The sequence below is a fragment of the Carica papaya genome, chromosome 4, assembly GCF_054855325.1.
Source record: "Carica papaya isolate Zhongbai chromosome 4, ASM5485532v1, whole genome shotgun sequence".
Lineage (NCBI taxonomy): Eukaryota > Viridiplantae > Streptophyta > Magnoliopsida > Brassicales > Caricaceae > Carica > Carica papaya.
Window position 1 is genome coordinate 23,274,805 of NC_142312.1, and position 25,096 is coordinate 23,299,900.

The 25,096-nt window shown below is 36.0% G+C and overlaps 1 protein-coding gene across 5 annotated transcripts in view; it reads right to left on the reverse strand.

Moving 5' to 3' along the window:
* Positions 1-1,344: 1,344 nt before the first annotated feature.
* The window catches only part of BGAL17 (beta-galactosidase 17), a 41,472-nt gene continuing 17,720 nt past the window's right edge, over positions 1,345-25,096 (reverse strand). For 3 of the 5 annotated variants that reach the window (XM_088218203.1, XM_088218204.1, XM_088218206.1), the window contains 16 exons: positions 24,509-24,597; positions 11,519-11,599; positions 10,961-11,055; positions 10,480-10,550; positions 10,020-10,110; positions 9,829-9,946; positions 9,647-9,742; positions 9,522-9,570; positions 9,069-9,256; positions 8,795-8,866; positions 8,487-8,636; positions 8,147-8,197; positions 2,926-3,094; positions 2,639-2,784; positions 2,466-2,531; positions 1,345-1,934 (listed from right to left, as the gene is read on the reverse strand). In XM_088218203.1, the coding sequence (XP_088074329.1) occupies positions 1,824-1,934; positions 2,466-2,531; positions 2,639-2,784; positions 2,926-3,094; positions 8,147-8,197; positions 8,487-8,636; positions 8,795-8,866; positions 9,069-9,256; positions 9,522-9,570; positions 9,647-9,742; positions 9,829-9,946; positions 10,020-10,110; positions 10,480-10,550; positions 10,961-11,055; positions 11,519-11,599; positions 24,509-24,597 (1,643 nt within the window). In that variant the 3' untranslated portion in view covers positions 1,345-1,823. Of the gene's footprint in view, positions 1,935-2,465; positions 2,532-2,638; positions 2,785-2,925; positions 3,095-3,913; positions 4,194-8,146; positions 8,198-8,486; positions 8,637-8,794; positions 8,867-9,068; positions 9,257-9,521; positions 9,571-9,646; positions 9,743-9,828; positions 9,947-10,019; positions 10,111-10,479; positions 10,551-10,960; positions 11,056-11,518; positions 11,600-24,508; positions 24,598-25,096 lie in introns of those variants that run through there. The other 2 variants (XR_015818558.1, XM_088218205.1) reach the window with 2 other exon arrangements.

The following is a 25,096-nucleotide window of genomic DNA, read 5'->3' on the forward strand; positions in this document are numbered from 1 at the left end:
GTTTATGAAAAAGAACCAATAAATAATTTTTTTTTTAACAGTAATAAAATGACAGCATTATCTCATGAACTGAAAAATCGTTATAGTCTGTAGTCTTAAATACATGCTGGAGCAGCAAATGGCAACCACTAGGATGCTAAAGCCTAACTAATATCTCTAAACACTTTTTTTAGTCACGTTTATACTCCTTCAAGATATTAAAAAAAATTGGGAGACTAATTCAACAATGCAGGATTTGATCAAAAGCTTCAAAACTTGAAACTGAAGGGACTTCCATATTCTCGGGAACAAGGCTTGTTGTACAGAAACAAGAGGAACTAGTCAATACAAGCTACTTACAAAAAGATTTGCCCACTGTTTTATTGAAAATGATTGGCACCAAATATCAAGAACTTGGTAATAGGTTTTGACACTATTCAATGATGCAATCTGAATTTAGTATCTTATCCTGGTTATCAAAATCTTTAATAATTCCACACACCTCATGGCCAACAATTTAATCAATTTCATTGAAAGTCTTCCGAATTTGAAAGGCAGGAAAGTAATTATAGGTGGTGGTCCAACGATTCCTCATATACACCAACTTTCATAGCCTAACACACCCATTTATAACAAGCAAAGTAGATAATTAATTTCTTGATACCATTATCATATCACGCAGAATGCCAAAAATAAGCATCAATAAACAAAACTATTTTCCTGAGTTTCTTTTGGCAAGAACTATTCGAGCTTCAAGAAGTCTCCCATTTCACAGTCTCAACTTATCATCTGTAAACAGATAGACAAGTTAATGTGATTAACAAATGTCTAGAAACATACTCCATTGCATGTGCCATGAAACGTTGTTGGAGTGGTTCACCCAGCACTCTCTAGCAGAGTTTTATATACCAACTACCATAGCTCAATTATGATGCCCTTGTTTGAATGAATATCTACCACTATTATACATTCCTTTGCTACCAAGACATTCGAATATTCAAACTTAGATACACGAATGGGGAAGAAAGTCGAAAAATCTTTAGATTTCATCTACAACAAGCACAATATTGGCTCATTAAAAGACCAAACAAACTCTAGTTTTATTGTTGGTTCAATGAATAGGTTACAACAAAAAGGATGTGACCTGCGAAGATGCCCCCCACATTATAGACCAGATTCGACACTTTCTTTTGAGAACATGGGATCTTAAGGAGGTCAGGCTTGTGTAAAATTGGAAAGGAAGGAAAATATACTAAATAACAAACTAAGAATTAGTTAATTAGTTAAAGTTACTTAGAAGAAATCAGTTATATTACCTGTGTAACTGAGAAGAATGTATGCGGAACTTGAAGAATAGCTACCCCATTAGAGTCTCTCAATCTATCTTCTCTATTTGTTTTATCTACCTTTCTTGCTCGTCTTTATTCTTCATACATCAATGTTGGTCTTGTTTCTCGTGTTCTTTGATTGTTTGATTATTTGTATTATCAAACAATAATATATCTGCTCAAATACATGAATCCAAATCAAATATTGAGATTCCTGTGTGAGCAAAAAATATAACCCTCACTTACATATCGAGATTCCTATACAAGTGATGTTTATATTTCTTGCTCACACAGGTGGTATATATAGTTTAACCAAGCGGATGTCAGCAGAGCAGCTCATCATTACTCCAGTGGATGTCAATATTACATATCCCAGAGCACCATTTTTTCTCTTTCTTCATATTGATTTTGTCTACCTCAAGCCTGGCCTTCAAGCACTAACAATCATATGTGCTTCTCATTATACAATTATTAGTACAGAATACTCAGCAAATTCACCATCTATGGACGGTCTTACTACAGCTGATGGACATTTGAGCTGCTTAACTTTGAACCGCATGTGAAGTCCGGTTGATCAACTGAATGCACCACAAGCTTAGGGTTTGGAGATTCTAACTCAAGTAAGACCTGCTCGGTTGACCAGAAAAAAATATATGTTTACTGAAAAGAAACAAGTTAAGGTCTAAACAGTATAAACATTTTCTGAAAGAAAATAAAACCTTATTAATTAGAAAGCACAGGGACCTTTTTGGAACCAATTGTTGTATACGGGTTGGCACCCCTTTGGTGTCTTTGTTAATAATACTGTTTATGTAAAAAATAAACAAGTTTTTTTGAACCAGTTGTTATAAGTATATATATATTCTCTCCTTCATAGCTTTACTTCATGCCAATGAGGCTGTGACATGCGGCTTCTGTTGGCAACATGTGAGCTTTTCCCAGAAAAAGAAAGGTGATTTTTTGTTAGTAGTCAATCCATGAATCAGCCATAATTGATTTGGTCCATATTCATGATCCAATATGACCTTTTCTTTATAAAGGGATGATCCAATATGACTGACTATGAAGCAATTATTATGAAATTTAAAATTATGAACATATCAGGATATAAAAGACCCAGAATGTATGAACCAAAAGGAATATTTAGGTGTCCCATACCAAAGTATTCTTCCCATGCCGAAGGATTGGTGCAGGCACATAAAGGTTGCATTGTGGCCCAAAGGACTGCAAGAGAGCCACTAATGAATTCCCAATATGTCAAAAGGTTCATGTACTATATTCTCTATAACACAATTATATAGAAATAAATCAACAGGAAATAGATACTTAACAGGCCAATATCTCCCTAGATTGAACTCGTTGACAAAGACAACTCCTTTACCCCAACCATGGAATGATAAGTACGTATCCTTAACTAGGTCCACTTTGTCGATTGAAATATGACCAAGATAGAATGCTGGCTCATTTGAAACATTGCCTGCAGTGAAACAAAAAGCAAATTATCAAGGTTGAGGACAAGCCAAAATTAACAAAGAACTGGTAGTTGGAAAAATAGTTGACTGTAAATCAACCCCGTAGCCTTTATTACATATATCAAATCTTCAAAAGAAATTCTTACTAAAATTATGCTCTAAATGTTTGCAGTCAGAACCCTTAGTCAACTCAGAATATGCATGCCGAGCTACAGGATTGATTTTTGGCACTTCATTGAGGTTTTGGAAAGGAATAGGCAGCATCTTCCATCCATGCAGAACGTGTTCATCTAGAAAAACAGGGGACAGAATACCCTACAAGACCAATAGAATATAATAAGTTCAACTGATAGAGAAAAGGTTTCCAGTTTTCCATAAGAGAGAAGAAAGTTTTGATCGAATATTTTTATTGATAAGATTAAGTTGTAAGACATTTTTATGTGCTTTAAGATTCTACTTTTTCTAAAGCGAGTTCTACCACAAGGTGAACTCTCACTTGTAACCTTTTTATAAATAGACCTTATAAATGAAGTGAATGTGCTTCTGATTCTTGAAGACTTACCCATTGACTATGGGAATATATTCATTGGTCTAAGTTCAGACAAACCTCTTTCATCGTTTGTCGAATTAAGAAGTGCCCTCTATTTATAAGAAATGTGTTCCACTAAACAGCCAAATTTTTTTCCAAAAACTGACCCATCAGCTGCATTCTATACCTCTTCCACCTTTTAATCATCAATCAACAATATAAATCCTTCTCTAAAAGCAACAACTAACACCGCCATGAAGGCCGTGGATATGGAAGAGGTCACCAAAACAACATTCATGGAGCCTACAATCCACGTCTTCAAAACCACTTCTCAAACCCCAATAATCATCCACCCATTGCCAGCCCAGGGTTACTTGATTCTATGCCTGCTGCACCTGTCATCAATTTCTCTCTACAGTGTCAATTCCTTTTACAATTTCACCATACAATAAGGGCATAAGAGTAAAATACACCCTATGTAATTAATTGTTTAGTTTCTTTTATATTTTAAAAAATCTGCATATGTAAAGTTATGATATTTAATAAAATATACATCAATAATTCTTAATCTGATATTAGAGCGTTACGTTAAAGAAACACTAAACTCTTTTGTAAATTCTATTCAGCCTTCACTGCCGAAACCAAAAAGACCCTAAAAAGAGGCCACCCTTCACAGCCTGCTATCATAATCCAGCCGCTAGCCACCACTAGCTGCCAGTCACCAACCGCGAAGGTCGGCCTTCATCGCTTTGAGCACCAGCAATCCAGTCGGGACGACTCTTGTGAGCATTGACCTTACTTTCTCAACTGCATAGATTCTGCCCCTACTACTTGGATGTGGTTGCTCCACCAGACACATACCTGCCGTGCAACGACTCTGGAATTCTAAAGAAAATAAATTATAAATTAAGTGTGGAAGCGAAATGATTAGTTAGAGTTTACATTCCTTACATAATAACTTAAATTACCAAATAGTATTATGCGAATTACCATTTTAAAGGAAATACAAAAAATTAAAAAAATAAACGGAAAATAAAATAAAATTGGCATACTAGTCGCAGCCCTCTTATAGATTGGGATATGAATTCTGATCCTTTTGATATGAAATGGTTAAATAAGGAATAAACTACACTACCACAGTAAGAATATCGTGCTACTCACCGACACAGAAATGAAAATTGGTAGAAAAATCCAACTAAGAGAACACTTAATTAAGCAAATTCATTTACCAATAATAAAATTATTTACCATCCACTTATCGTAACGAGATTTACAAAAACAACCTATATAGACAGTAACATAATACTTATCATGATTTCATATGCAATCAGTAACATGCACATATTATAATTTCATATTCAATTAATCAAAACAACAATTGTCTCTTTTCATCGGGCTACTAGTATCCATGGGGGTCCATAAGGATATCTCAACTACGCGTGAACCATTTCCTTAAACATTTTCAATTAACGGGTCGTCCCCATACTCCATATGATATGAGCACTAAATTACTAAATCTCAATACCCCGTCTGGTATGAGAGTGAAACGGGCCGTCCCAAGACGCTGTTCGGTATGAGCGCCAAATTATCAAGTCTTGATACCCCGTCCGACATGAGACAACGTTTACGGTAGGGTTCTTTATGTACTCGATCCGTCCACCATCTCCCAGAATATCCAATAAGACTACCGTTTCATCCATTCACTTAATCACACAATTTTCCATTTACCTTTAATTTCTTGTTTCCCAATTCAACCGTAACCATTCAAAGCAAACAATACATGCATTCAAAACTATAAAATCGATCAATCGAATACTATCATGCATTTAAACTGTAAAATAAATCAACAAAATCAGCAGTGAACAGTTTCCAGTTCTGGGTCCATTAGTAATTCGTAATTAATTATGAATATTTTCTAAATTGAACAAAATACCGTATTATTGTTAATTAAACTTCAATTCCGTAACAGAGAATAGGGTGAAAGATTCTTACTCAATTCAATGCCTGAAAAGCTAAACTTGTTGACTGCGCCTACTGTCGGTCCTCAGGTTCCCTAAATTTTTTTTCGGGGATTAAAATGCGATACAAATACCTACAAATATCCCAAAAAACTCAAAAATAGTGTCAGGACCCCTTTTTGGCCAACTTCTGGAATTTCAGCATGGCGGCTTCGCCGTGCTCCGGTGACGGTGGTCTGCCTCAGCTTGGCTATTTTCGGCCGAATTCGGCCGGTTTTGCTTTAATCATTTCGAGAAAACACGGTAATGGGACTCGGTTGGCAAAAAAAAATGAAAAGCCAAAACTCACCGGCGGCAGGGCTCTCCGATGTGGCTGCTTCGCCGGTTCACATTTGTGGTTGGGTGTTTTGCTTCGGTTAACTTGTAGAGAAGGAAATAGTGATTATAATGGTGAAAAAATTTCGCAGAACGGAAATCGAAAAGGGTCTCATCGGAGGCGGTTTTTTCAATTTCTCGCGGCGGTACCGCCAGGCTTTGCTCGTGATTTCTGTCCAATTGGCCGGTCCTTTTACTCTGATTTGGCTATGGGCGTGTTTAAAATTGAATTTTGAGTAAAGAAATTTTTTTTTACCTCTTTTGGCTGTTGGAAGTGGTTCCGGTGCGACGGCGGGCGGTGGCAGCGGGTGGCAGCGGCTCTCCTTCCTGGTGGCTGGGTCTTCTTCTCCGGCGAGAGTGTCTGGCAGCTAGGGTTAGGATTTAGTGTGAAAATGGTTATTTATATTCGTCCCCATTTGATTTGAGCCGTTCATCGCGTTTGATCTGAACTGTCTGATCGCGATTAAATAGAGAATGAATTTGAGCTGTTAATTGCGTTTAAATCTGATCGTCTAATCGCGTTTGGAGAGAGAACGCATCCAGGCCGTCCATGCATGCGGGAACGGATCTGGGCTGTTTGATCGCGGGCATGTAGATAGCCCGCGTGGCCTCCTGTGTGGCATCATGTCAGCGTCCGTTGCCGCACGACGCCTTCTGCTTCGTCGGGGCTGTTGATCGGGCATTTTACGTGGCACAACTTTTTTAAATTGTATTTTGACCCACAGTTCCGATTTTTCTTTTAAAAATAACTAAAGAACTCAAATTTTCACGTATTTTCCTAAAATTGTTTTCAATTTCATCCTCCATCAAATTTTCTTCATTTTTATACTAAATAAAATTAAAAAAATTAAAAAATTATATTATAAATTAATTTAAATTACACCAAAAATTATTTTGGGTATTACATGCCGCATCAACCACACAGACCGACCATTCCACTCCTCTACGTACTGCATCAGCTATGCAACCTTCCGCCTCAGCTGTGTCCAGATTCCTTCATTTGCTTCGCTCCAGATTCGACTCCGTACAGAGCCGCAAACCACGACTCCCTTTGTGCACCTAGTCGTGCCTAGTTCCAGCGGTTTTGCCAGCCACGTGTTCAGATTCTTTCATCTGCTCCACTCCAAATTATGTCCATACAGAGCCACAAGTCACAATTCCCTTCCTACACCTACTGTGCCTAGTCCCATCTGCCAAGCAGAAATACTCCTAACCACAAGCCAGGAGCTTTGCTAGAGGCCCTCCGGCCAGATGCACGCAGCTGCATGGCCGCATGGTAAAGTTCTTCTCGTGGTTCCTTATTCGACCTTAATTGCCATAAGCATCTTAAAAGATGTTGAAAGTAACATTCCAAAACATTGGAAAACACTCCCACATAGGGAATTCTATTAGGAAGTTTTAGTAAATTCAGACTACCTATCATTTCACAAGCAAGGATTATTTGGGCTAATCTCAATTAATTTGGACCATCCTCAAGAGAAAAAGTAAGCTAACCAATCTTTTGGTTACCAAACCAAAACCCAGAGATGAAAAAGATTCAATGATCATGGCATGACTCTGGAATTTTATGCCTTCAGAAATCAAGAAGATTGCAGTCTACTCTAAAGTCAAGGACACTGCACAGAATTATGACCTAACTGTAAAGACATGGTCCACCAAGTAAGGGAACAGATCAGTCAATAAATATTCTAATATGTTAAAAAAATTGGTGACAGGAGCTGCTCCAGTACCACAACCTTACCCATAGATTGCAGTAGAAATGTAGTTTATCTCAAGAAATTTGAGGAAAAAGACCGTGCATATTAGTTTCTAGTAGGATTAAGTCTTGAATATGATCAAGTACCGATCAGAATCTTGGAAAATGAGGAAATATCATCACTCAATAAGATAATTTCTAACATAACTGCGGACGACAGCAGAAGAGTGGTCATGCTAGAAACCTGCCCCACTACAGCTCAACCCTGATCTCACAATGTTCTAAATCTCACCAATAGATGAAGGAACTAAGTCCCACTGAGGACACATATCTTGTAGTGGATAACAGGGGTTATGTATATTTTGCAAAAACCGAGATACACCAAAGAAAATTGCTTGAAACTGCTTAGCAAGCTAAATACCTCCAGTAGCCAACTAGTCACCCCATTATAGAATATAGAGACCCGTGTACCTGATGTGTTAAGCCAAAATTTGTTTTTTAATAACTGTCTACCTAGAAGCCAAGCAAAATAGAAACAGATATTTCCGAGGGTATTATCAAGTGACAAATATTCTATTTCTATTTTATGATAAGATAATATGAAAAGATTAGGATTCAGGGAAGGAACCCTTGATTCCTCAAACTAACCTTTTGATGTGAAAATAATGGCACAAGTAAACTCATGAATCATCATCAAGTATTGAAGTGAACATAACAAATTTTCTTGCATCCAGTACTTATTAGGAAGGAGCAGAATTTAGATGAACTGATGAAAAACAGTGACCTGACATTTTTCTAGAAAACTTTACCTTCCTGTCAAACATGTGTGGCCCATAATTTACACGACCCAAGTTTTCAACCTACAAAAATTGAAAAAAATGCAATTAAAATTTGTAGCATATATGAAACATGTAATTTCCTTCCTAGAAAAGAAAGCTAAATAAAAAGATTCCTCAGTATTAAGTTTCAACTGCAAATTCCAATTTATTTTAAAAAATCCCTCACAGTTAGAGGTTTCTTAAATTTTATCATCTTTGCAGCAATATATTTTCCATGTTACCTTTAATATATTCATATTAAATTAAGTGCAAGAAGTAATAAGCCCATTCCCAAGTCAGATCTTTTATAGAAACAAGATTCATCACTTACCAAAATAAACAAGCTGATGTTAGAGACACATTTAAAATTAGGAAGTCCAACTGCTTGATTTGACCATCTCTCAATTGCACCAACATATTGTGGTCTTTGCTCATTATTTCCATGGGGGCATGAGATGAACACTTGAGCTCTGTCATGCACCTGCAACCACATCCCGCAAAATTTAGAAAAGTAAGAAGTTTTGTGTCATAAGTACAGAAGATAAATTAAAGTATCCGAAGCCACAAAGTTAAAACATTCATTTTTTTTAAATATTAAAATGTTCGACTATTACAGTTCAATATAAAGGAAATGTATACCTTAGGTATAAAAAGGCTGCTTCCAGCCTTGTCTGCAGCATATTCAGATACATATAAAAGAAACCCAAACATCTGGAATTAAAAATTAACAAGAAAATCAATGTAGCAATCTATAGTGTTCAACAAACTTGGCATGATATAAACTCAACAATGAAACATATAAAACCATGAATTCTTCTTTTTTGCTCATAGGAAGCTAAATTAGGCTTGTATGGCACCAAACAAGAGGTAATCCTCTCCCTTTAAGAGCTGAAGCCACAAAATGTTTACACACCTGCCCAGCAGACTCCATTGAAATGGGGTTTTCAGATTCAACCACCTCTGCAGGATCTATCAAATTGATTGAATCGAACAAAAATGCTGTTTTCTGTAACTGGACAGATCCATATCCTACTTTTTCATTGTTGTAAGGAACTGGAGGAAGAGGTAATGCACTATATTGCCCTATAACCTTCCGGAGTGCTGAAGGCAGAACAAAATTGTAAAATAGGATATTTTGCTAGACAGTCAATACTTGCAATAAAAGATTTATTTAAATCTCAATAACTAATTTTGATTCTGTAGTGCCATTTAACCACTAAGCAACCAAACAATCATTTTTGATATATATGTCAGTTAGGAATGAGGATAACCACAAAATACTTATTACAAAGGAGACATTAGAGAACACTTTAAAGTACTGCTGGTTGTCAGACCAACTATGACAGAGAGTGGGCATCAGTCATACCATGGAATTTTGCATTGTCGACATCACCAGATTCCTTAATAGGTGCATCCTAGGGGAAAGAAGTATTAGTTTAATGTTTAGGCTCAAAGTTCTTGTTACAAGCAACCAGACAACATTGACCTCACATAATCATAGGATGTGATATCAGGCTTGTAATCAGACTCGTTAGCACCTGTGTTTGCCCCATTATAAAATCCGAAGTTTGTTCCACCATGTGCCATCTGCAATTCAGGGAGGATAATACAAAGTAGCAAGATTACGTTAAAATCATTAGAAAGCAGCTAAAATAGGATTTAGAAGTACATACATAAAGTACAGCAGAACCATTTAGAGATAGAATTTTTTCTAGAGCAGCTGCAGTAGAGTCATCATCTGTCTTTGCAAAGTTCTCACCCCAATGTGTCAGCCAACCTGTATAAAACTCACTGAAACAACAAGCATTGTAGACGCTGAATTTTTGTTCACTAGGTATATAGAAAATAACAACAAGTCACTTACGAGGAAAGTGGTGGCGATGTTCCTGGAGCATTGAACTCCTTTTGCAGCTTAAATATAGGCCATGGCTCATCACCAGTAGGGAAGTCAACAGCTATATGTCAAAAAGAATGGTAAGTTTAAATAATTATATGGAGATACCCAATGTTTTTCTAATAGAAAATCTGTTATTAATCTAATAAACCATTTCTTCACTTATACAGATATAATGATTTAGCAAAACAATCTAGCTATTTATCCTAAAAAAGGTTTTCAGCAGAATGCTGAACAAATTTGATCTTCACAAAGTTAATGTAAAAGAGATTAAGAAAAGCAAATATGCTAATAGACTTGGTAGCAAAGTTCTGTTGGCCTATCTTTGTGAAGAAAAGACACAAAAAGGATTCAGATTTTGTCAGTCAATGAATTCTAAACATGCATAAATTATATGAAACAGTATGCTAGAAACGTTATGAAACATTACCTGAAAAGACAGCATCACCTAGAATGGTTCCTTTCTCAAGAAGTTCCCTAGCACCTCCATCTGTGGTGTATCTGAAAACAAGTAAAAAGAAAACAAGTTGAGAAAGGAATGAATAGTTAAACAAGAAAGTACTACAGCCAAATTACATGGTTTGAATATCCTTCTATGCATGGAACAAATTTGGTAGCTGCAGAAGAGATACTACCATAAAGGAATGTAATTCACAAATAGCATAATAGTGTGCACAAATTAAAAGACAACTAAATGTTGGATACAGACATAGGACCTTCCCTCAAAATCTATGAATGAGCACAAAAGAGCTAACCCTAGATCACAGGATATAAACCTGATTAGAAAGAGATGAGGCAAAACTGGAAAAGCACCTCCACCAGAAAAGCTCTTCTATAATTGATATATCATAGAAACAATGAAGTAGTTATAGTTACAATCAACATGAGATTAAAAACACAAAACCTCTTACAATATAGTATCTTCACCAAGATGTTGTCTAGCAAATCTGACAAGGTGATGAAGATAAGCTTTGTCATCTCCATACGAACCATATTCATTTTCAACCTTTGAGAAATGATATCGTGTTAGTAGAATATCACTAAGTAGAATTTCACCAACATTATCTCATAAGAAAAGGGAAGGGATCATATAATTTGATAATCAACTTCATGCATTAACATTCTGTTCAATGGGGTCATCCAACCATAATTTTCAGCCAATAGCTTCTTTGAGATATTCCAGGTTTCTTCATAATTTTCATGTCAAAGTTTCCTTCTATTAGCTGATAGATGCAGGCACTTTTTGTCACAAGTTGTCACATATAGGCTTCATAGGTCCATTCACATAATCTATTTCGAAATTTACAGCAGTCCAGCCAGAGAAGCAGCTGGAGTTAGTCAATATTATCTTAAAATTGCGGCCAGAGTATATTTTGAGACAGAGCAGTACTTTAAAAACACGACAAAGGAATAAATCTCTTTAAGTCCTTCTGTCATGAGTACAATCAGTAAGTAAGAAATATATGTACCTGAACCATTATGATAGGACCTCCATTGTCATAAAGAAGAGACGCTACCTTTGGAAGTAGGTTCCCCCACCATGTTTCAACCTGTAAAAGTTGTCTAATATATAAGTCCAGATTAAAATACCGAAAGATGAATTGGAACATATTAAAAAGTCACAAAGATACTTGAATGAAAAAGAAGAAAAAAATTTACTCAACCCATCAAAGAGTGTTAGGTCATCTCAAGGATTAACAAGAGCATGTAACTGGCAGAAACTTGAAACAAGCTACAGAACGCACTCATTGACAAGAGCAGAACTTTGAAATCCAACCAACACAACTGTAGTAACTTGTGCTGGGATCATGTCACTGGCAGCTGAGAGCTAAGTCGCCTAACAAGTGCCACACTTGTTCGTTAGACTTCCAACAACCTTGCCTACCTATCGTGATAGTTAGAGCTTTATCATTTTAACTTGTATGGATTTGCAAGAAACACAAATGTGCACCATTTCTAATCAGTAACAGAAAAGATTAATCCTATTTTACTTGATCCATACTGACATCTGGAGAGCCTCTACTATTTGGAATCTATCTGGGTCACAATGATTTATTGCCTTTATTATTAAATATACAAAAATTACATAGGCAGAAGCATTATTTCCTCTATTAAATTTTTTATAGTATCAAAGCTTACCTGATCCAAAAGAAAAGAGATCCCTACTGAGCCAACGTCTCCAATGGCCACGGGTAAACTTTGGTCGTCTCCACCAGAGGTTTCCTCTAGTTCCTATCACCACACAGCAACCACCAGAGCTGTGAGTGAGATGTTATCGTCCTGTATCACAAGACACAAACTCGGCGGCAGCAACTACCTTCAATGGTCGTCGTCTGTCTACTTATTCATCCACGGAAAAGGGCGTTATGGGCACTTCACTGGCGAGCTCGTGCCTCCTCCAACGTTCAACTCAAATGCGCAAGTCTGGGAGATTGAAGACACCATGGTCATGTCCTGCCTTATCACCTCGATGACTCCTGAAATCGGAGAGAATTTTCTTCTCTACGAAACTGCCCACGAAATCTGGAAGGCAGCTCATGAATTCTTCTCCAGCAAGGAAAACACCTCGGTTATTTTCGAAATCGAATCGACATTCCATGACCTTCGGCAAGGTGAGTTGAGCGTCACTCAATATTACAATCTCCCAACCCGTAATTAGCAGCAGATAGATGTCTTTGAGAAGCGTCGTTGGAGTTGTCTCGGGGACGCAAAAAGCTTCAAAGCTTTCGTTGAAAAGAAGCGAGTCTTCAAATTTTTGCTAGAGCTGAACAAGAATTTCGATGAGATTCGGGGACGCGTACTGAGCACCTAGCCATTGCTGAGCCTTCGGAAAGCTTGTTCTGAGGTTCGATGCGAGGAGAGTCGCCGGAAGGTCATGATGGGAGAGATTGACCAAACTCACCCGACTGAAAATGCTTTAGCACTCACGACCTGAGCTGTTGATAGCCGAACGAAGAAGACAAGGCCTTGGTGCGATCACTGTCGGAAGCTAAGGCATACTCAGGATCGTTGCTAGAAACTTCACAGCAAACCGAGCAACTAGAAACCATCTTCGGGTGAGTGGAAGACGTCAAAAGCAGAGAGCTCTAGCAAGCGTCAAGGGAATCACATTGTTGCTGAGGAAATGCCTCCTGATGTAGTGAAAAAAGACCCATTTACCCTTGAGCAGTTTGAAGCCCTCCAACGTATTTTATCCAAAAAATCTTACCCGGTCAATGCCTTTGTGGCATACAAAGGTAATATTTTTGGCTTATTTGTTTTTTCAAAAAAAGGGCAAGTATGGGTGGTAGACTCTGAAACATCTGACCATATGGGTGGAGATGCCTCAATGTTTTAAAATTACAGAAGATGTAAAAAATATTTTTCAATAAGAATTGCAGATGGTTCTCTCTCAAAAGTGGATGGAATGGGTTCTGTAAATTTGTCTCCAAATTTGACTCTCTGTTCAGTTCTCCATATTCCAAATTTGGACTGTAATTTATTATCAGTCAACAAACTATGTGAAGATTTGAAATGTACTGCAAAATTTGTTTATAATATGTGTAATTTTCATAACTTAGATTCGGGGAGGACGATTGGCAGGCTAGCATGAGCTCAGGATTATATTTACTTCAAGTCAATGCTTCTAAAAGACAAGTTCATAATGCAGTATGTGCAAACTCTGTTTCTATTTTCGCAACTAATGACCATGATATTATGTTGTGACACTATAGAGTAGCACATCCAAATTTTATGTACTTAAAAAAGATGTTCCCATTACTATTTAAAGAAAAAGATCCAGTTTCATTACAGTGTTAAGTATGCCAATTTTCTAAATATACTCGAAGTTCATTTCCTAACTTTCCATACAAACCTTCAAAACCATTTGCATTAATTCACAGTGATGTATGGGGCCTTTTCAGGTTTTCCAACATTTCCGGAGCTAGATGGTTTGTATCTTTTATTGATGACCACACAAGAATCACCTGAGTATTTCTTATAAAAAAAAATCTGAAGTGGGATCTCTGTTTAAAAATTTCATACAATGATGCGAACCCAATTTCATGCTACTATTCAAGTGTTGAAATCCGACAATACTTGTGAATATTTTGAAACTACCCTTAAAAAATACTTTACTAAACATGGCATTATTCATCAAAGCTCCTATATCCATACTCCACAACAAAATGGCACAGGCGAAAGGAAAAATAGATATATTCTTGAGGTTGCCAGATCACTCATGTTCACCTCCCATGTCCCAAAATTTCTTTGGGGAAAGACTGTTCTTTTAGCTACCTATTTGATTAATCGGATGCCCTCTTGTATTTTACAGTTTCAATCACCTTACACTATCCTCTCAAATGCCTTTCCTGATTCACACATCTTAAACACTTTGCTACTTAAAATCTTTGATTGTTTAGCATATGTCCATGTTCATAAATATCTTCGTGGAAAATTAGACCCAAGAGCAATAAAGTGTATCTTTGTTAAGTACTCTACTAATAAAAAAGAATACAAATGTCTAGTTCCGAAATCCTGCCGTTTTTATAATACAATGGACGTCACATTTTTTGAGAACCAACCATTTTATCCCACTACTGACATTCAAAGGGAGACATTCACTCAGAAATATCAGTTGTGGAATGTGAGTGTAGCTCATCTGTACCCACAAAATCCACCACCAGAGAAACCTTTCTTGGAACCTGAACCCGAAACCTCACAAAAGAAAGCTGAACCAAAACCAGTTACAGAAAATACATTACTTGCAACGAGTGAGTTACGTGTCTATACGAAAAGAAATAAAGGAAAAGCACCTGAATCATCCAAGCACTGCCATGAATCCACACCTGATCCAGGTAATGTAATTTCTGTACCAACTCTTGATTCTGATATTCCTATTGCTTTGAGGAAGGATACTCGAACATGCACTAAAACATCCTATACAAGACTATGTTTCATTGAATAAATTGTCCTTGGAACATCATGATTTTGTGTGCAGAATAGACAGCAGCTCACCAGAACCCAGAACAATACATGAAGCTTTGGAAATTCTAGAATGGAAGATAGTTGTCCTAGATAAAATCAAGGCACTTGAAAAGAGTAAGACATGATAGCTAACTGATTTACCTCCAAGAAAGTGTCAAGTGGGGTGCAAATGCATCTTTATAACCAAATAGAACCCAGATGGGAGTGTGAATCGGTTTAAGTCCCGCCTAGTAGCCAAAGGCTATACTCAATCATATGATGTAGACTATTTGGAGACGTTTGCACTGGTTGCTAAGCACAATACTATTCGGGTACTTCTTTCACTTGCATTTAATCTTAATTGGCCACTTTATCAATTAGATGTAAAGAATGCATTCTTTAATGGGGATTTAGAAGAAGAAGTGTATATGGATATACCACTAGAGTTTGAACTAACAGACAATTCTCAGAAAGTGTATAAACTGAACAAATCACTCTATGTCCCAAAACAATCTCCAAAGGCATGGTTTGGTAGATTCACAAAAGCCGTAAAGCATGAAGGATGTGAACAATGTCAATCCGATCATATACTATTTGTCAAACACTGCATCTCAAGTAAGAAAATTATTTTGATTGTATACGTTGATGATATCATCCTTACAGGAGATCATCTTGAGCAAATTCAGAAATTTAAAGAATTCCTGAACAGAGAATTTGAAATAAAGGATCTTGAGGTACTAAAATACTTCCTCGGTATGGAAGTGGCTAGATCCAAAAAGGAGATTTCAGTATTTCAACGAAAGTACATTCTGGATCTCCTAAAGGAGACTGGAATGCTAGGAAGCAAGCCCACTGACACTCCGATGAATTCAGTTATCAAACTTGAATCTAGAATCAATGATAAAATGGTTGATAAAGGAAGATACCAGAGACTTGTTGGGAGACTTATCTACTTAGCACATACAAGACCAGACATTAGTTTTGCAGTGAGTACAGTAAATAAGTTCATGAATCAACCAACTAAAGATCACATGAGAGCTGTGTATCGAATTCTAAAGTATCTCAAGATGACTCCAGGATAAGGATTGTTCTTTCGGAAGACAGAAAGAAGAGGTGTTGAAATTTATACTGATGCAGATTGGGTAGGTTCTACAGATGATAAAAGGTCTACATCAGGATATTGTACCTATGTTTGGGCTAACATGGTTACTTGGAGAAGCAAGAAATAGTCGGTTTTATCTCGCAACAGTGCAGAATCTGAATTTAGGGCGCTTACTCATGGTATTTATGAAAATGTATGATTGAAGAGGATACTTGAAGAATTAAAAGCCCTTAACAATATGCCTATGAAAGTATGGTGCGACAACCAATCAACTATCAGTATGGCCAAAAACTCAATACACCATGACAAAACTAAATATGCGGAGATCGACCACCATTTTATCAAAGAAAAATTGGAAGATGGAACTATTACTCTAATGCACATTCCAACGAATCAACAAATTGCAGATATTTTAACAAAACTCTACCTAAAAGAAACGTTGGTGACATAATATGCAATCTAGATTTACTAAACATATATGTAAATAAGATTTAGGGGGAGTGTAGAAAATAAAGGAATAAATTCCAAATTAGTTAAGTTTATTTTTCCAGCTATTTTTATTTTGTTTAAAATAAGTATATTAGCTATACATTTTCTGTTTTCTATTGTAAACGGAGGCAGTTACAAAGCTGGTGGAGAATAACCAATTTTGTTTTTTCCTCCTCATAATTCTGTTAGAAGTTTGTTAGAATTTAGGTCGTATATATACACACATTTGGTGAATGGAAATTATAAGCAGAAGAATTATTTCCTCCATTAAATTCTTTAGATATATTAGTAATATACCCTGGATCTTTGTAATCTTTGTAACTTATGTTGTAATCTTTGTAATCTGTTTGGCAGGAAAATGCTCAATCTAGAGTCTCCTGCATCCATTAAATAATCATAGTAGGATTTTATAGTAAATGCTCAATTTTCTTAAGCTTCCATACCACTTGATCCCTATCTATTGAGACATTCACGTTGGATAGCAAGAGAAGAAGCTTCTCATATTTCTCCACCTCTCAATCGTTGAGATTCCTCATTACATTCACACACTAGCCCCCTCCACTTCTCACCACCCCATACGCCTCCACTGTGATCCCCTTCTCCAAAGCAATGGCAGAAATCCTAGGAAAACAATCTTTAAGACAGCCCACATTAGCCCAACTATCCCACCAAAACCGAATCTTATCCCTCCTACCAAGCTTCCATTTAATACAATCAGCTAGTTTTCCAACCCCCCCCCCCCCCACCCCACCCACAAGCCCCCAACAGCCACTACCACACCAATGGCCCCAACACACCTCAACCACCTTTTCCATAATCTCTGATGTGATCCCAGGTGATCCAAATTTAGTTTTGAGGATACAATCACGCATCAAGGAGGAATCTCGGGGAAATCAAGATTCCTGCAGGATAATTACTCGCGAGAAAGTAGCCGTACAGGGAGGATCTGTAATATGCACAACGCACACGCATGCAGCACAGGAGTCGTGCGTGTGCGAACGCAAAGACACCGCACACGCACGCTGCACAGGTTCCATTCCAAACAAGCAAGTAATTTTAGATTCCTTTTATTTCCTAAGCGGGATCATCTCAAAGAAAAAAGTATCTACATCACTAACAACTTTTCTAAATGGGATTATTCTAAAGAATGGGTCAAATTTGTCCAAAGAAGACTCAAGACCCAAGAGACACTTCATGGACTTGAAGGATCACAAGGCAAGAAGAAAGGCCAACATTTGGCCGAACTCGAGAGGGGACCAAGGCCTCTCGGCCAAACGAGGCTGTGGCCAAGAAGGGGCCACGTTATTAGGCAGCATGCTCATATGCAAGGCAGCTGCATGTTTAGGAAGGGGACTTTGCACCTGCGGAATCCTTTTTCATGTGAGGGACAAGTTGCAGCACGTGGAAGCCTTTGCCGCACGCTTGGAGGCGCGCTTGTGTGGATGGGCAAACCACACACACAGACAACCGTGCGCATGTGAAACCAACCACACACGTGCATAAGTTGCGCGCATGGGAGTGCCTTCCCGTGCGGGTAGGGCATGCATCCAACAAGCTGAATCCAAGAAGGATTCTTTTCCTTCTCCTTTTTCCACATATGACTTTTATAATAAAAAAAATTCTAAGTCTACACTAAATTGAAGTCCAAGAGAGGATTAAGGCACATGGGGAAATTCGGCTTTATCCAAGTAATATTTTATTAGTTTTTTTAATTATTAATTTATTGTTACTTTTATCCTTAAGATTATTTAATTATTATTTTTGGATTAAGATTAGTATAAGGCTAGATTCTAGGTAGAATTTTAATTACGTTCTAGTACTTATAATTAATTAGAACTATTCTGGTGAAAGTTTATATAAAGATCTCACCATAGGTTGTAATTCACAACTTTCAAGATCAATAAAATTATTTAGTTTTGTTTCTTAAATTAGTTTTGCTAATTTTGAGAGTGAGTGCTCTTCAAGGGAAGTTACTTTCAATCATTTTGTTGAGTCGGAAAATCAGAACCAACTTATCGGATAAGCCGTGACATCTTTTCCATTCCTGTTTTTATGTTCCCAGTTACCTTGAGTTACTTACAAATTGTTAATTGTGATTTAAGTAGGGAATATTTAATTTAGGAAATTAAGTTTTTACACGCTAAGTATAGTGAGTTTTTGATCCTAGAGCTCCCTGCGTCAATCTCTCATTCCCAGTCAAGTATCTCCAAAACAATTTCCCATGTAAGGCCCTATTCATCTCCACCAATGATCTAATACCCAACCCCCCTTGCCTCATTGGTTTTTTCACCTCCTTCCAATTGACCAAATAGTATCTCCTTCTATCTATATCATCCCCCCCAAAGGAACTGACATTGAATACTTTCTAAATCTTTTTACAATCTTAACCGCAATTGTGAGAGTCAGTAAGTAATAGATAAAAATATTTGAAAGGGTACTTTTCACCAGTGTAAGCTTCCCTCCATAGACAAACTTCTTTTCCATTTGGCCAACCTTCTCTCAAATAGCTCAATCACTGGATCTCAAATCCCAATATCCTTGTATTTTGAGCTCAGCGGAACACCCAAGTATTTCAAAGGAAGATCAGCCATTCTATTGCACAACAACTCTGCAAAAGTGTTTCCATTTCCTTTATCACCGATAGAGACCAATTCAGATTTTTTTAAATTGATGTTTAGCCCCAAGACCAGTTGAAAGCATAGAAGAATACACCTCAATTTCATAATTTTCTTTCTCATCCGTTTGTAATGTGTCATCAACAAGAAATAGATGAGATACTTCCATTTGTTGATTCCTCCTCCCTGCCCAAACCCCACTAAACAGATTCATCTCCTTAGCCATCTCAATCATTCTGTTTAAAGCTTTTATTACAATGATGAAAAGAAGTAGGGAGAGAGAATCACCTTGTCTTAAATTTCGAGAGACTTTAAAAAAAGATGATAGTCCACCATTAATCATCACGACAAAAAAACATTAACAACAAATTCTCTCATCCACCTTCTCCATTTCTCCCCAAATCCTAATTTCCCTAACATGTAGTTCACGAAATCCCAACTTACATGATCATATGCCTTCTCCATATCCAGCTTGCACAAAATGCCTTCTTTCTGCTACCCACCAAATCATCAACAACCTCATTAGCACCTAATATCGCATCCATTATCTGTTTCCCTTCAACAAACTATACTGACTTTTCTCAATCATTGAGCCCCAGAACATTAGCCAAACGATTCGCCGAAACCTTGGATATTATCTTATATATATATATCCCACTAGGTTTATGGGTCTAATGTTTTTAGCTCTTTCCCTCTTGGCGATGAGAACTAAGAACGTAGCATTCAAAGACTTCACAAAGGACCCATATCTTGGTTCATAGTGATAGTTGGAGTCCCTCAAATATTTCCAATATTTTTGGGGTTTAATAGTTTATCTCCTTTCTTGATAATCGTAGTCACTTGACCTTTTTAGTTGAAGTCAAAAGATGAAGTCATTCATATTTTTCCCTAGTGTCACACTATGGTTCATACACAATTTGGGGTTAAAACTAAATGCTTCATAATGATAATGCTTGAAATTAGTTTAACTAGCCATTATCTTCATTCTTTTACAAAGAATGAATTATTTATGAGTTTTCTGTATTTATAGTCCACAACAAAATGGAGTAGCAAAACGAAGAAATAACTACTTGGTTACCATTACACGAGCTTTTTTATTTCAAAACCATGTTCTTAAACAATAATTGGAGGAAATTGTGTTAATTGCAATCTAATTGGTTATCATCTCGGGTATTAGACCTTCGCAGTTCTGTGGACATTCTTGCCATAATGTATGAATCTCCAATATCCTTGTTCCCCAGATCTTTGGGTGTATTACCTATATTCACATACATCAATCACAAAGAGAGAAACTTGATCCTAGAGTTATTTGGTGTATTTTTTTTGAATATTTGCTCACTCAGAAAGGATAAAATGTTATTATCCCATGACAAAAAATTCTTTGTATCATTTGATGTCACATTTATTGAGACAAAATCCTTATTTGAACTTTATCTTCAAGGGGAACCCTTACTATGCTGGAAGATAAGGAGGATCAACCATCTTTTGACCTGTTTTTTTTATCTTCCCTTGTAAAAAATACACCCTATTGAATGATTACCCCAACAGAAATCCAACATCCATAAAGTGAATCTAAACCCGTACCTTAAGAAAATGACCCTTAGCCCAAGTTAGACCAACAATTCCCCCAAATGTGTTCAAGAAGGAAGTGATAACTTTTGATTTAGAATAATTTTGATTGAATGACTTGATAATTTTCTATCATTTTTCCATTAAATAAATAGTTAAACATACAAAAGTTAAAAAACTAATTTCCAGCAATTTACAATGATCAAGACTGATACCTCTCTAGTTACATCTATATAATCTAATTATGGAAAGATATAAAATAATAGATTTTAAATGCTTTTTAATATAAAATATATAAGCTATATAAATTAAATATTTTTTTTATCTATGGCAACATCCTCAAATTGATGCTGGTTAATCAAGAAATATCGATTTGCCAACTAAAAATTGATGATGTTATCGAGTAAGTGACTTACTAAACACATCAGCAATCTGCAAAGTTGTAGAAACATTTGGAAGAGAAATAACATGATTACGGACAACCTCTCGAATATAATGGCAATCCACTTCAATGTACTTGGTACGCTCAAGGTAGACTGGATTAGTAGCAATCTTAATAGCACTTGTATTATCTGTATGAAGAGGAATAGGAGCAGATTGAGGGAACCCGATCTCAGTCAACAACCCTCTAAACCAAATACTCTCTAAGCATACAGCAGACATAACACGATACTTAGATTCGGTAGAAGATTTAGAAACCCGATCTTGTTTCTTACTCTTCCATGTTATCAAGGAATCCCCAAGAAACATACACTAATCTGTGACATATTAACGGGTACTTGGACAACTAGCCCAATCCGCATTGTTAAAAGCACTAAGTTGCATAGAAAATCCAGTAAGAAAGAATAAACATCAAAATGGAGACCACAAAAATATTGATGATGCGATGAACTGCAACCAGGTGAAGATGTCGCAAAGAGTGCGGAAATTGACTAACTTGTTGGATAGCAAAGGAGAAGTTGGGTTTAGTAATAGTAAAATAGTTTAAACTCCCAACTAATTGTCGATACAAAAATGGATCAGAAAGTAGTTCTCCCCCTTCCATATTGTATTTGACATTCATTTGCAGAGGAGTATCAATTGATGAAGAATCCTGAAGACCAGCCAACGAAATTAAGTCTTGAGCATATTTATGTTGATGTAAGAATATACAAGAAGATTTAAAGTGAATTTCTAACTCTAAGAAATATGTAAGCTGACCAAGATCCTTCATATGAAATGAATCGCGAAGATGATGCTGAAGTTGAGTAATCAATAAAAAATATGTTCCCGTTATAATAATATCATCAACATAGACTAGTAGAAACACAATTCCAGTAGAAGTTTTATGCAGGGACAAAGATGAGTCATATTGACTTTGCACAAACTTAAACTAAAGTAAGGTAGATCGAAACTTCTTAAACAATGCACGAGGAGCTTGTTTTAAACCATATTGAAAATTTTTAGAGAAAATAAATTTCTAATTTTTTTATTCCTTACTTTGTTTACATTTAGAAGATATATATAAACTAATTATTCTTATTTTATTTGAACTCTAATTATAGGATATAATTATACTATTAGAACTCTAAATAATATAATATTCTACTTAACATAAAATCCTTATTAACACTAAAGATATCACACATGTCCAACTGCAAATCAGGTTCTGAAGAGATTTGTTGCATAGTCCTTTAGTGAAAATGTCGGCCACTTGGTCGCCAGAAAATACATGATATAAGCATAGAGAGCCACCAACCACCTTCTCTTTTATGAAGTATCAATCAATCTCAATGTATTTTGTCCTGTCATGTTGAACTGGATTATGAACAATGTTAATTGTTGCTTTATTGTTACAAAACAAGGATAGTTTATCATTTTAAAGCAGTTTTAACTCCTTCATTAGCTTTTACAACCAAAGTACTTCACATATTTCTTGGGCCATTGTTCTATGTTCTGCCTCAGCACTAGATAAACCAATTGCTATTAGAAAGGGAACGAGAACTTTCACTAAGCGTTCTATATTTAACTTTGTTACCTATGGCTCTCTATCTCCTTCCTATAGAGCCTTATCTTTTTTATTTTCTCTGTGTTTATTCTATAGAATTGGAGAGAAGCTCTAGGAGATTCCAAGTGGAAGAAAGGCATGATTGAAGAAATGAGAGCATTAACAAAGAATAAAACATGACAATATAGGGTTGCATGGATTTTATGAGTCATGACATTACCAATGAGCTCTCAGAGTCTCATCTATTATATTGTAAACTACTAACATCTGATTTTTTCACCTTATCAGTAATGTAACCCTACAATCCTCTACATTTGATGAACAATAAAAAAAATATCGACTATGCAAGTAATTAATTCCATCAAGTTTTACGAGACTTATTTGTAATGAAAGATTATCAAAGCTAATAACACTCACCTTTTTTACTCCTATCATTTAGAGTACTAAAAATAAGAAGAAAAAATACCCAATAATGAAAAATGGACCTCATAACTGCACAAAGGAGCCAAAAAAACGAAACCAGATATGGTTCGACTCTAAACGGCTCAGGTTTAGTTCTAAAACGGCTCAAACTCGGCTCTAGAACAGCTCAGACTCGGCTCAAAATGGCTCAAAGTCGGATTGGCTCGTCTTCTCCGGACAGATCTCTGAACGTGTACAGAAAAAAGTAATGGTGTGGTCTTTTTTTACTTGCATCTTTTGATGTGCGGCTGTAAATATTTACTAGTGTTTCTGGATGTGCGGTTTAAATTTTTACTAACGTCTCCAGATGTGCGGCTGCACCTTTTTACTAGCGCTTGAGGATGTACGACTGCAACTTTTTACCAACGCTTATGGTTGTGCAGTTGTATATTATTACCGGCACTTTCGGAAGTGCGGCTGCACTTTTTACCGACGCTTGTGAATGTACGACTTCAATTTTTACCGACGCCTGCGAATGTGTAGTTTCAGTTTTTACCTGCACCTACGAATGTGCGGCTGCAGTTTTTTCGCTCTGATACCATGAAGAGTTTTAGAGAAAATAAACTTCTAATTTTTTCTTTTTTTTTTTGTTTACATTTAGAAAATATATATAAACTAGTTATCCTTATTCTATTTGAACTCTAATTATAGAATATAATTATATTATTAGAACTTTAAATAATATAATATTCTATTTAACATAAAATTCTTATCAACAAATTGCATATTTGAAATGATGCAGTACCTCATACAGTTCTATTAGCTAACACCAGTTAAGCAGTATTAAATCTCCCACAAGGGAACCCTTCAAAGAAAATCTCTCGCAAGGGAAAATATAATATCTTAACCAAAAAAGAAGTTAGAAATACAATAAAAAAAAATGCTTTACAATCAAGTTATAGATAAATGCTCTGAGGCAACCGAGGTAACTATTCTCTAGCCTCTAAATTCTTTTTAGAAATGCATTTTCTAATCTTAACTTCTCAAATAGAGAAATTAGAATGAGAAACAAAACTGATGGCTATAAAGCATAATCTTAAACCAGAACTTCTTCCCTTGATCATCCATGGGGCAATTATGCATGCATGTTAATAGTGGCAACCAACAACCATTTTTCTTTATTGATTAACTATTTATTATGATTTTTTAAAAAATAACGAGTATAAGATGCATCGTTAAGTAAAGGCACCAAAGGTGTACAAATTCATGCATAAAATTATTTATAACTATTTTTTTTTATATTCTTACTTAATTAGTTGTTGCTAAATACACAAATACTCGATAAACATACCAATTTAAGAAAAACAGGATCTGATGACCTTAGTCTGAGAGCTGGTTCTACGGCAAGTAACCAAGCAGGGAAACCTCCCAGATCCCACTCTGCACCAAAAGGATATAAACCAAGAAGGCATTTTCATTTTCATTATCACCATAAGCAAAAACATAAGGGATGAAAATATTTACTATCATAGAAAAGGGAAAAGGTCTAATTATTTATTCAAACTTTTATAAATGAGCCCAAATATTTGACAAGATTTCACATGTGTGAAATACTATTCATATTTTCCATAAATCAGTATAAACAATGCTTTGTTAAGAATTGATTTGCAAATTAAGAATATAGTTAATTAGTTTATTAGTAATTGAACTTCATAAATTAGAGTTTATATATTATTTGGTTTGTTAGTAGTTATGGGTGATAAATTAAATTTATTATATTTGTTCGTGGTTACAATTAATTCTACAAGTTGTAATAGTATTTATAAATAGTCTTGTACTTGAAACTTTCTTACAACAATCATAATAGAAAAAATGTGAGTCTACTCATTAGTCTCTCTAGCTTCTTCCTTTATCTCCAATAAAGTGGTATCAGAACTTT